General features: G+C 53.0%; 1 protein-coding gene across 1 annotated transcript; it reads right to left on the bottom strand.

Moving 5' to 3' along the window:
* Nucleotides 1–320: 320 nt before the first annotated feature.
* On the bottom strand, nucleotides 321–10,429 carry LOC750354 (uncharacterized). Its single transcript, XM_054667527.1, is given in 5 exon segments — nucleotides 321–1,103; nucleotides 1,244–1,391; nucleotides 4,974–5,074; nucleotides 9,991–10,125; nucleotides 10,210–10,429. Coding segments are annotated over 5 exon segments (1,188 nt in total). The 3' UTR covers nucleotides 321–519.
* Nucleotides 10,430–10,996: the final 567 nt, after the last annotated feature.

Genomic DNA, 10,996 nt, shown 5'->3' with positions numbered 1-10,996 from the left:
AGCTAAAAACACCAAAATATCAACTTGTACACCAAATTTTGGAAATGGATGCTAAAACTTTGATGGCAAAAGGTGACTGATCTGCCTGAGAAATGAACCTACATGATCCCTCTTTCCGCAAAGCTGGAGGGAGAGTCAACAAAAGCAAAAATAGGTCAAAGTCTTCTAAAAGCCATACCTGAAGGGTTTTCAATATCACTTGATCAGATGGCAATTTAATCACAGAAAAAAACACAACAAAACATGCAACTATCAGAGGTTTTCAACATTGCCTCAAAAACACCATCTACGATATTAGGGAGTGAAAGAAGTCATGGAAGTTTCAAAAAGTCAAACTTTATTTCAGTGTTATGGTAGAAATTTGAAATTCTTAGTTAAGCTATGAATAAATCCTTGGGCAGGTGCAGGCATGGAGATTCTGGAGTGCTGCTGCTGAGTTTAAGAGCTTCCTTTGGAGATGCCCCCTGGCCCCCTCAACCCCTGTCCACCTGTCAAGAAGAGGCCATCCTGGGCAGCACATTAGAGGCAAATGGCCCAGATGCCTAGCTGAGGGCAAACCTCCATTCCTGGAGGAGGAGGTCACCTCTGGGAGCAGGAGGACCTGCTGGAACCCCTGCTCACAGGCTCCTTTTCTTGCTCTCCAGCACCTCCTGCAGGCAGGCAAACACCCCCAGCAGCAGTAGCAGCAGGCCCTTCAGCAGCAGGGCTGCTGCTCTGCTGAATGAGAGAAGTCCCTCTCCAGTGAGGCAGAGGAGCCCAGGTTGCACATCCTGGTCTCTGCCTCCATAGCTTCCACTGTGCCCAGGACTGGGAGCAGTGTGGGAGCTTCTGGCTGGAGCTGTGCTGGTCACCCCTCTCTGCCACCTCCAGCTCCAACCACACTTTCAGCTCCAGGGCTGAGGCCCGTGGCTCTACAGGAGGTGCCATGAAGTCAGGCAGCTCCTCACTGGGCTGGTCCTGGGCAGTCCCAGGGCAGCGGCAGGAGGGCTCTGGAGCTTCCTCTAGCTCCAGCGCTGTCCCTGGAGGGGAATCTGGCCCTGGTGCTGGCAGTGGCTCAACAGCTGGCACTGGAAATAGCTGTATTTCTGCACCTGAAGCAGGAGCTGAAAAAGGAGAGAGGTCACCAATATCACTCGCTTTCCACTGGAATTTACAAACATGAAAACAACCTCATTGAATTTAAAGGAATTTCAGCCTGAAAACATTGTCCCTGGAAAGACTTCCAGACTGCAGGTGACCTCACCATGTGCCTGTGTCTCAATGAGCTCCAGAGGCTCCAGCTGGAAAAGGACAATGTGCAGATGTGGCCCTGGTGGGAACACTGGTGAGGCCTGGCCTGCTAGCTCCATCTGGGGCCTGATGTCTACCTGGTGACTCCTGTCCTGTGGTACCTGGGGGAGGGGGTGGGGGGGGCTTCTGCCAAATGGCCAGAGGCATCTGGGGTGAGGGATGAGCCTACAAGGGTGTCATCAGCAAAGAAAGGCTCTCACTCCTGCCATTCCTGAAGCCAGAGCCTGGAGATGTGGGGATGCAGCACAAGAACATCTTGCTCTCTTGAGTGTCTCCCACCAAGTGAGCTGGCTACGGGGCTAACTCTAGGATGTGGGTGCCTGGTTATCGGAATTCTTTTTTTTTTTTTTTTTTTTTTTGAGACAGTCTCATTCTGTTGGCCAGGCTGGAGTGCAGTGGCATGATCTCGGCTCAGTGCAACATCCGCCTACTGGGTTCAATCACTTCTCCTGCCTCCATCTCCTGAGTAGCTGGGATTACAGACATGAGACACACAGCACCACACCTGACTAGTTTTTTTGTGTTTGTTTGTTTGTTTTCGTTTTTTTTTTTTTTTTTTTTTTCTGAAACAGAGTCTCGCTCTGTCGCCCAGGCTGGATGGAGTGCAGTGGCGAGATCTTGGCTCACTGCAAGCTCCGCGTCCCGGGTTCATGCCATTCTCCTGCCTCAGCCTCCTGAGTAGCTGGGACTACTGGCACCCACCACTATGCCCGGATAATTTCTGTATTTTTAGTAGAGACGGGATTTCACTGTGTTAGCCAGGATGGTCTCGATTTGCTGACCTTATTTGTTTTTTGTATTTTTAGTAGACATGTGGTTTTACCATGTTGGTCAGGCTGGTCTTGATCTCCTGATTTCATGATCCTCCTGCCTCAGCCTCCCAAAGTGCTGGGATTACAGGTGTGAGCCACCGTGCCTGGCCTGGCTACCAGAATTCTTAGTTCTGTTAGGGTCTGTTGCCAAGGAAGTGAGGTCGCTTCTTTAAGTTTCCAACCCCTCGGCCTCCTCCTTCCAGAAAACCTTCTCAGGACCCCAGTGGGCTGCTGACTGCTTACCCTCCCCACAGGTCAACTCCTTACCTGTACACAGTTATGTCCACCCAGGACCTGCTTGGACACCTGCACCTGATGTTCACCAGGGGCCTAGGAATCCACTTGCAGCCTGGGATCCTACAGGGACCTAATGTTACCCTGCAGATTGGGTAGCCACTTGGAGATCAGGTATCAACCTGGGGACTGTGGTTGACCTGCAGGCTAATGTCCACCTGGGGACTGGTTATTCACCTGAGGCCTGATGCGCACCTGGGGCCGAATGTCCCCCTCAGGGTGAATTCCACCTCAGGCCTGTATGTCCACCTGGGGCCTGATGTCTGCCTTAGATCTGTGTCCCACTGGGGCCTTGTGTTCACCGGGGACTGGTATCCAGCTGTGGCCTGATGATCTACTGCATCCTGTTGCTCACCTATGGCCTGGTGTCTACCTGGGGCTTGGTGATCACCTGGGAGCCAGATATCAACTTGGGGCCTGGGTGTCCACTTAAGGCCTGATGTGTGCCTGGGGCCTGATTGTCCACCTGGGAACTGGGTGTCCACCTGGGGTCTGATGTCTACCTGAAGTTAGGTATCTACCTAAGGCTTGGTGTCTACCTGTGGCCTGATGTCCACACGAGTCTGGGGTTCAGTTGGGGCCTGCTATACATCTGGGACCTTGGTGTCTATCTGAGGCCTGATGGCTACCTGGTGACTGCTATCCACTTGAGGCCTGATATCCACCTGGGAATGGTTTATCCATGGAAATGGTTATGTCCACCTGGGGCTGGATGTCGCCCAGGGGCTAGATGTCCACCTAGGGCCTGATGTCCATCTGTGGCATGGTTTTCACCTGAGACCTGGGTGTTTACATAGGGCCTGATGTACACCTGGTGCCTAGGTGCCCACCAGGGGCCTTGTGTTAACCTGGGGACTGGTATCCAGCTGGGTCCTAATGACCACCTGGGTTGAATTGTTCACCTAGAATTTGGTATTCATTTAGGGCTTGAGTGTCAGCCTTGGACCTGGTGTCCACCTGGGCCTTGGGTATCAAACTAGGGGTTTGGTGTCCAGTTGAGACATCATGTGCACCTGGGGTCTGAGTGTTCACATGAGGCCAGATGACCACTGGGGGCCTGAATGTCAACCTGGTGTCAAATTCACTGGGAGCCTAGGTATCCACCTGGGGCCTGATGTCCACCTGGGACTAGGTGTCAACGTGTGGCCTGATGTAAACCTCTAGTTCAGTGTCCACCTTGGGCCTGATGTCCACTGGGGGACTGATGTTCACCTTTGATCTGATGTCCACCTGGAAACTGTGTATTCACCCATGGCCTGATGGTCACCTAGGGTTGAATGTCCAACTGTGGCCAGATGTGCACCCAGAACCTGGGCATCCACCTGGGGCCTGATGTTTAGCTGGGGCCTGGAGTTCACCTGAGGCATGATGTCTACCTGAAGCTTAATGTTCATCTGAGTGCTGGATGTTCACCTGGCGCCTGATGTCCACCTGGAGCCTGAGGACCCTTCTCAGGCCTGATGTCCACAATTGGCCTGGTATTCATCTGGGGCCTTCGTGTTAATGTGGCCTAATGTACTCCTGGGTTCTAGGGTCCTCTTGGGACCTGATGTCTACCAGGATCCTGGTATCCACCTGGGGCCTGGTATCCACCTAGGGCTTGATATTCACCTGGGGCCTAGGAATCCACCTGATAACTGGTACCCATCGGGGTCCTGATGTTCACCTTGGGACCGGGTAACCACCTGAGGCTTGATGTCCACTTAAGGCATAAGTGTTTATCTGGGGTCTAGTGTTCACATGGGGCCTGATTTCAACCTTGGGCTTAGATATTCACCAGGGGACCAGTGTTCAGCTGGGCAGATGTTCACTTGGGTCCTGGTGTCAACTTGAAGCATGGTTGTCAACCTGGGACCTGATGTCCAGTCCAGTGTCCGCCTTGGGACTGTTTTCTACCCAGGGCCTGTGTGTCCACATAGACCCTCGTGTCAATGTGGGGCCTGGGTATTTACCAGGGGCCTGGATATTCATTGGTACATTATGTCTACTGGGGTCTTTGTGTCAATCTGAGCTCTGATGTCCACCTAGAGATTGGGTACCCACCTAAGGCCCGGTGTTTACATGGGGCCTGTAACACGAGGTTCCAGATGAACTCAGATGTCCACCTGAGGCCTCATGTCCACCTGAGTTCTGAGTGTTCACATAGGGCCTGCTGTCAACTTGGGACCTAAGTATTTACCTAGGGCCTGGGTGTCCACCTGGGGCCTGACTTCCAACTAGATCTTGTGTCAACATGGGGCCTGATGTCCACTTTGGGCCTAGGTAACTTCCTGACGACTAATGCCCACATGGCTCCTAAGGACCATCTGAGGCCTGGTATTAATTTAGAGACTAGTATCCACCTGGGGTCCAGGTATCCACTTGGGACCTGATGTTCACCTGGAGTGTAGGAATTCACGTGGGGCCTGGTGTCCACCTTCAGTGTGTGTATCCAACTGAGTGCTGGTGTCCACCTCGAGTCCAGTGTATACCTGGGGCCTGATGTACATATGGGACCTGGGCATCCATCTAGGACCTGATGTTCAGATAAGGGCTGACATTCTCCTGGCCTGGTGTCCATATGGAGCCTGGGCGTACACTTGGAGCCTGATGTCCCAGGTGGATCGCTAGGCCCCAGTGGTCATCAGATCCCAGGAAGCTCTCAGGCCCCAGGTGCACATAAAGCTCCAAGTGGCCACCTAGTCCACAGGTTGATACACAGGGTCCAGGTGGACACTGGGCGCAAGATGAACACCAGGCCCCTGGTGAACACCAAGCCCCAGGTGTCTACCTAGTCCTCAAGTGGACACCAGGCACTAGATTGACACATAGGTACCAGGTGGATATCAGGCCACAGGTGAACACCAGGCCCCAGGTGGTTGGGTTACTTATAGCATAGGTGGCCATCAGGTCTCAGGTCTATAGCCACTCCCCACCTGAAAATCAGGATCCAGGTGGATACCCATGTCCTAGGTGAACACCAGTTTCCAAATGAACATCAGGCTCCAAGTGAACACACAAGCCTCAGTTCAATACCAGCCTCAGGTAGACATCAGGACCCAGGTGGACCCCAGGCCCAATGTGCATGCCTAGTCTCTTGGAATACATCATTTTCAAGGTGGACACCCAGATTCCTGGTAGACATCTGGTGCCAGGTGGATATCTGGCTGCAGGTGGACATCAGGCCCCAGGTGGAGACCCAGTATACAGGTGTAAATCAGGCTCCAGTATTTCATCAGGCCCCAGTTAAACACTTGACTAAAGGTGTGCATCAAGACCCAGGTTGACACCCAGGCTTCAGGTGCACACTAGGCCCAAAGTGTACACACATGCCCAGGTGGGCATCAGGCCCAAGGTGTACACCAGACCCCAAGTGGACATCAGGTTCCAGGTTGACACCAGTCTCTAGGTAGATCCTTAAGCCCCAATTGGTCATCAGGCCCAAGGTAGATACCTTGACCCCAGGGAGTCACCAGGTCCCAGGCAGACCTCAGGTGGACACTAAGCCCTAGGTTAACACAAGGTGTGAGATGGTTTCAGCCCCCATGTGGGCTTTAGTCATAAGGAGCTTACCTAGGCCCTAAGTGGACATCAGGTCCCAGGTTGACACAATGAACCATGTAGAAGTCAGGCTCTAAGTAGACACTCAGGCCCTAGGTAAATACTTTGGTCCCAAGCCATCATCAGGCCCTATGTGGACACCCAGACTCCAGGCAGATGTCAGGCCCCAGGTGAACACTGAACTCAGGGTGATCATCAGGCCCTAGGTTGACACATAGGCCTCAGGTAGACAACAGGCATAGGTGAACTTCAGGCTCCAGATGAATGTCGGGCTCCAGGAAGAAGTCTGTGCCCCAGTTAAACACCGGGTCTTAGGTAGACATCAGGCCTCAAATGGATGCCCAGGCCCCAGGTGGATATAAGGCCTCAGGCAAACACCAGGCCCCAGGTAGACATTAGACACGAGATGGACACTCAGGCCACAAGTGAACATCTGTCCCCAGGTGGACATCCATCCCAAGGTGGACATCAGGCCAGAGATGTACACCCAGGCCCCAGGAGAACCCCAGGCCCCAGGAGGACACTCAAGGGTCAGAAGGACACCCAGTCCCTAGGTACCTACAAGGCCTCAAGTGGACATGATGTTCCAGATGGATATGAGGCCCCAAGTGGATACTAGGCCCAGGTGGACCCCAGGTCTCAGGGGTACACCAGGCCCCAGAGGAACACCAGACCCTATAGGTAAGCATGCAGTCCCAGGTGGACATCAGGTTCCAGAAGGACACCAGGACCCAGTTGGTCATCAATCCACAGCTGAACACCAGTTCCCCAAGAACACCAGTCCTCCGGTGGGCACCTAGTCATCTCGTGTGCATCAGGTGCCAGGCTGACATAGGCACCAGCTGAACTCTGGGCCTCAGGTGAACATCAGATCCCAGGTTGTCACCCAGGCCCCAGGTGAACACCAGGTTTTAGGTGAACACGAGGTCCTAGGTGGGTGTCTATGCTTCTGGTGAACCTCAGGCCCTAGTGGACACTCAGGCCCTTTATAGACGTCTGGCTCCATGTGCACTCCCAGGGCCCAGGTAGACATGAGGCCCCAGAGGAACACCAGTCCTTAGTCACCTAAGATTGAATTCCCCTAGGGCTGGAGACTGAGTATTCACCTTGGGCCTAGGAATCTACCTGGGGCCAGATGTCAATCTGGGGCCTGAAGTCTACTCAGGTTCAGCTGTCCACCTAGGGCGGGGTGTTTTTCTGGGACCCAGAGTCTACCTGAAATCTTAGTGTCAACCTGGGGCCTATGTGTCCACTTGGAGTCTGACGTGCACCTGAAGCCTGAGTTTTCACCTAGGATCTGATGAGCACCTGGGGCCCAGGTTTCCATCTGAAACATCAGGCTCTAGTTTTACATCTGGGCCCCAGGTATACACTAGACACCAAAAGAACTCCAGCCCCTATCTTAACATGAGGTCCTAGGTGGATGCTCAGGCCTCATGTGTACTTTAGGCCTCAGGTAGACACGACTCCAGGTGGGCATCAGGCCTGATATTGGCTCTATGTCTCCACCCAAATCTCGTGTTGAATTGTAATCCACATGGGTTGAAGAAGGGGCCTGGTGAGAGGTGATTGAATCATGGGGGCAGACTTCCCACTTGCTGTTCTCATGATAGAGTTCTTACGAGATCTGTTTGTTTGAAAGTGTGTAGCACATCCCCCTTCTCTCTCCCTCCTCCTCCCCCATGGTAAAAAGGACTTGCTTCCTCTTGGCTTTACATCATGATTGTAAGTGTCCCGAGCCCGCCCAGTCATGCTCCCTATTACGCCTGAAGAACTGTGGGTCAATTAAACCTCTTTTCCTCATAAGTTGCCCAATATCAGGTAGTTTTTTATAACAGTGTGAAAATGGACTAATACAAGGTTTTAGGATAACAACCATGCTTCAGGCCATAGGTGGACATCTGGCTGCAACTGGACAGTATTCCCCAGGTGGATACCTAGGCTCAAGGTTGACATTAGTCCCCAGGTAAACAACAAGCCCCAGGTGAATACCTATGCCCTAAGTAGACATCAGGCCTCAGGCTGACACTCAGTTTAACCTCAACATTAGGCTCCAGGTGGAGGCCCAGACTCCAGGTGGATACTAGACCCCAGGGGTACACCAGACTCCTGGTAGGCATAAGGCCCCACGAGGACACTAGAATCCAGGTGTACGTAAAGCCACTGGTTGACACCAAGCCCTCAGATGAACACCAGGCCAACTAGTAGACATTAGGCACATGAGAATACTTGGGCACCAGGCAGGTATCAGGTCCCGGGTAAACATCAAACTTCAGGTGGACATCATTCTCCATGTAAACTCTAGCCCCAGCTAAACATCAGGCTCTAGGTGGAAGCCCAGACCCCAGGTGCACTTCTGGCCACAGTTGAACATCTGTCCCCAGGTGAATATCAGACCATGGATGCATAGCAAGTCCCCAGGTGGACATCAGGTCAAAAGTGAATATAAGTCTCTAGGAAGACATCTGGCCCCAGGTGGATACTGAACTAGAGGTTTACATCAGGCCCCAGGTTGACAGCAAGGCCCAGGTAGACAGCAGGCCCCAAGTGAAGACCATGCCCAGGTGTATACTGAACTAGAGGTTTACATCAGACCCCAGATTGACATTCAGTCCCCAGGTGGTCATGACACCTCAATTGGACACCAAGACCTCAGGTCGATACCCAAGTCCCAGGTGGACACCAGGTCAAAATGAACACAAGACCTAAGGTTGACACTCAAGCCCTAAGTGGACACCAGGCCCTAGGTGAATAATATGACCCAGGGGATCATTAGGACCCAGCTGCATACCAGTCCCCAGGTTTACACGAGGCCCCCAGTAGGTTCCTAAGCTCTAGTTGGACATGAGGTCTCCAGTAGACACCCAGGACTAAGGCGGACATCAAGCATCAGATGGACGTCTGGCCGCAGATGAACATCAAGCCTCACATGGATACCTAGTCCCCAGGTAGACATCAGGTCCCAGTTTGACATCAGTTTCTGGATAGATCCCTAAGCCCCAGGTGGATATCCAGTCTCCAGCTGAACATCAGCCCTTCGTGGACACCCAGGCCCCAGGTGGATATCAGGTCTCAAGTGAACACAAGTCCCCAGGCAGACATCAGGCACCAGGTGCACACTCAGACCCCAAGAGGACAACTGTCCCCAGGTTGACATCACTCTCAAGGTGTACATTAGGCAACAGATGTACACCCAGGTCCAAGGCAGACACGAGTCCCCAGTAAAACTCAAGGCCCCAGAAGGATACTCAAGCCCTAGGTGGATGCCCAGACCCCAGGTAATTACAAGGCCCCAGGTGGATATCAGATTCCAGATGAACATTAGGCCCCAAATGGATACCTAGGCACCAGGTAGACATCAGACCCCAGGTGCATCCCCCAGTCTCAGGTGCACACTAGGCCCCCAGTGAACACTGGCTCCAGGTGAGCACCCAGTCCAAGGTAGACACCATGACCCAGGTGGTCATTAGGCCACAGCTGAACACCAATCTTGAGTGAACACCAGATCCCAGGTGGGTACCTAGTCTCCAGGTGGATATTGGGCCCCAGGTGGACACCCAGCCCCCAGATGAACATCAAGCTTCAGGTGGACATCATGCCTCAAGTGAACTCCGGGTCCCAGCCCAGCTGAACATCAGGCCGCAGGTGGATGCCTAGGTTCCAGGTGCACAACAGGTCACAGTTGGACATTCAGCCCCAGGTGAACATCAGGCCATGGGTGGATAAACAATCCACAGGTGGACATCAGGTCAAAGGTGAAAATCAGTACTCAGGTGGACATCAGGCTCCATGTTGACATCAAGCCCAAGGTGGACACTGAACTAGAGGTTTAACATCAGGCCCCAGGTTGACACCCAGGCTCAGGTGGACATTAGGCCCCAGGTGGATACCTAGGCCCCTAGTAAACCTCAGATTTTAGGTTGATATTCAGGCCCCCAGTAGTCTTTTGGCCCCATGTGGACACTCAGGCGCCAGGTTCACATGATGTCTTAACTGGACACCAAGGGGCCAGTTTGATACCCAAGTCCTATGTGGGTGCCAGGTCCAGGGTTACACTCAAGCCCCAAGTGGACACCAGGCCCTAGGTGAATAATACAACCCATGTGGTCATTAGGCCCCAGAATGACACCAGTCCCCAGGTTAACAGGAAGCCCCCAGTGGGCACCTATGCCCCAGCTGGACATCAGGCCTAAAGTGGACACCCAGGATCAAGATGGACATCAGGACTCAGGTGGACATCTGGTAACAGGTGGACATCAAGCTTGGTGTGTACCTTGTCCCCGGGTAGTCATCAGGCCCCAGTTCAACACCAGTCCCTGGGTGGATTCCTCGGCTCCAGGTGGACATCCGGTCTTCAGCTGAACATTAGACCCCAGGTGAACACCAGGTCTTAGGTGGACATTAGGCCCCTGGTGGACATAAAGTACCAGTGGACATCCATGCTGCAGGTGGACACCCAGCGCCCAGATGGGCATCAGGCCACATTTGGACATTGAGGCCCCAGGTGGATATCAGGCCTCAGGTGAACCCTAGGTCCAACATAGACATCAGGCCTTAGGTTGACACTCAAGCACCAGATGGACTGCTGCACCTAAGTAGAAAACAGACCCCTATCTGGATATCTAAGATACAGGTATACAACAAGCCCCAGGCTGACATCCAGACCCCAGGGGGATAATATGCCCCAGGTGGACACCATAGCCCAGGTGAACAGCAGGCAACAGTTTGGCACCAAGTACCTAAGTGAAACAAAGCCTTAGGTGATTACCAGGCCATAGGTAGTCATTAGTCTCCAGCTGGACAATAGTCCCTAGGTGGATACCTAGGCCCCAGGCGGACACTAGACCCCAGATTAACACAAAAACCAAGTAAAAAATCAAGCCCCAAGTGGAAAACCAGTCCCTAGGTAAATACACAAATCTCAAGTTGACACCAGGCCCTATTTGGACACCCAAGCCCTAGGTGGACTTCAGGCCCCAGGTGAACACCGAACTCTAGAAGGTCTTCAGGCCCTGTGTTGACTACCTGGCCCCAGGGGGACACCAGGCATAGATGAACTT

This window comes from Pan troglodytes, chromosome 16 (assembly GCF_028858775.2).
Source record: "Pan troglodytes isolate AG18354 chromosome 16, NHGRI_mPanTro3-v2.0_pri, whole genome shotgun sequence".
NCBI classification, from domain to species: Eukaryota; Metazoa; Chordata; class Mammalia; order Primates; family Hominidae; genus Pan; species Pan troglodytes.
The sequence above is the reverse complement of the archived record's forward strand: the minus strand, read 5'-3'. Positions and strand labels throughout refer to the sequence as shown.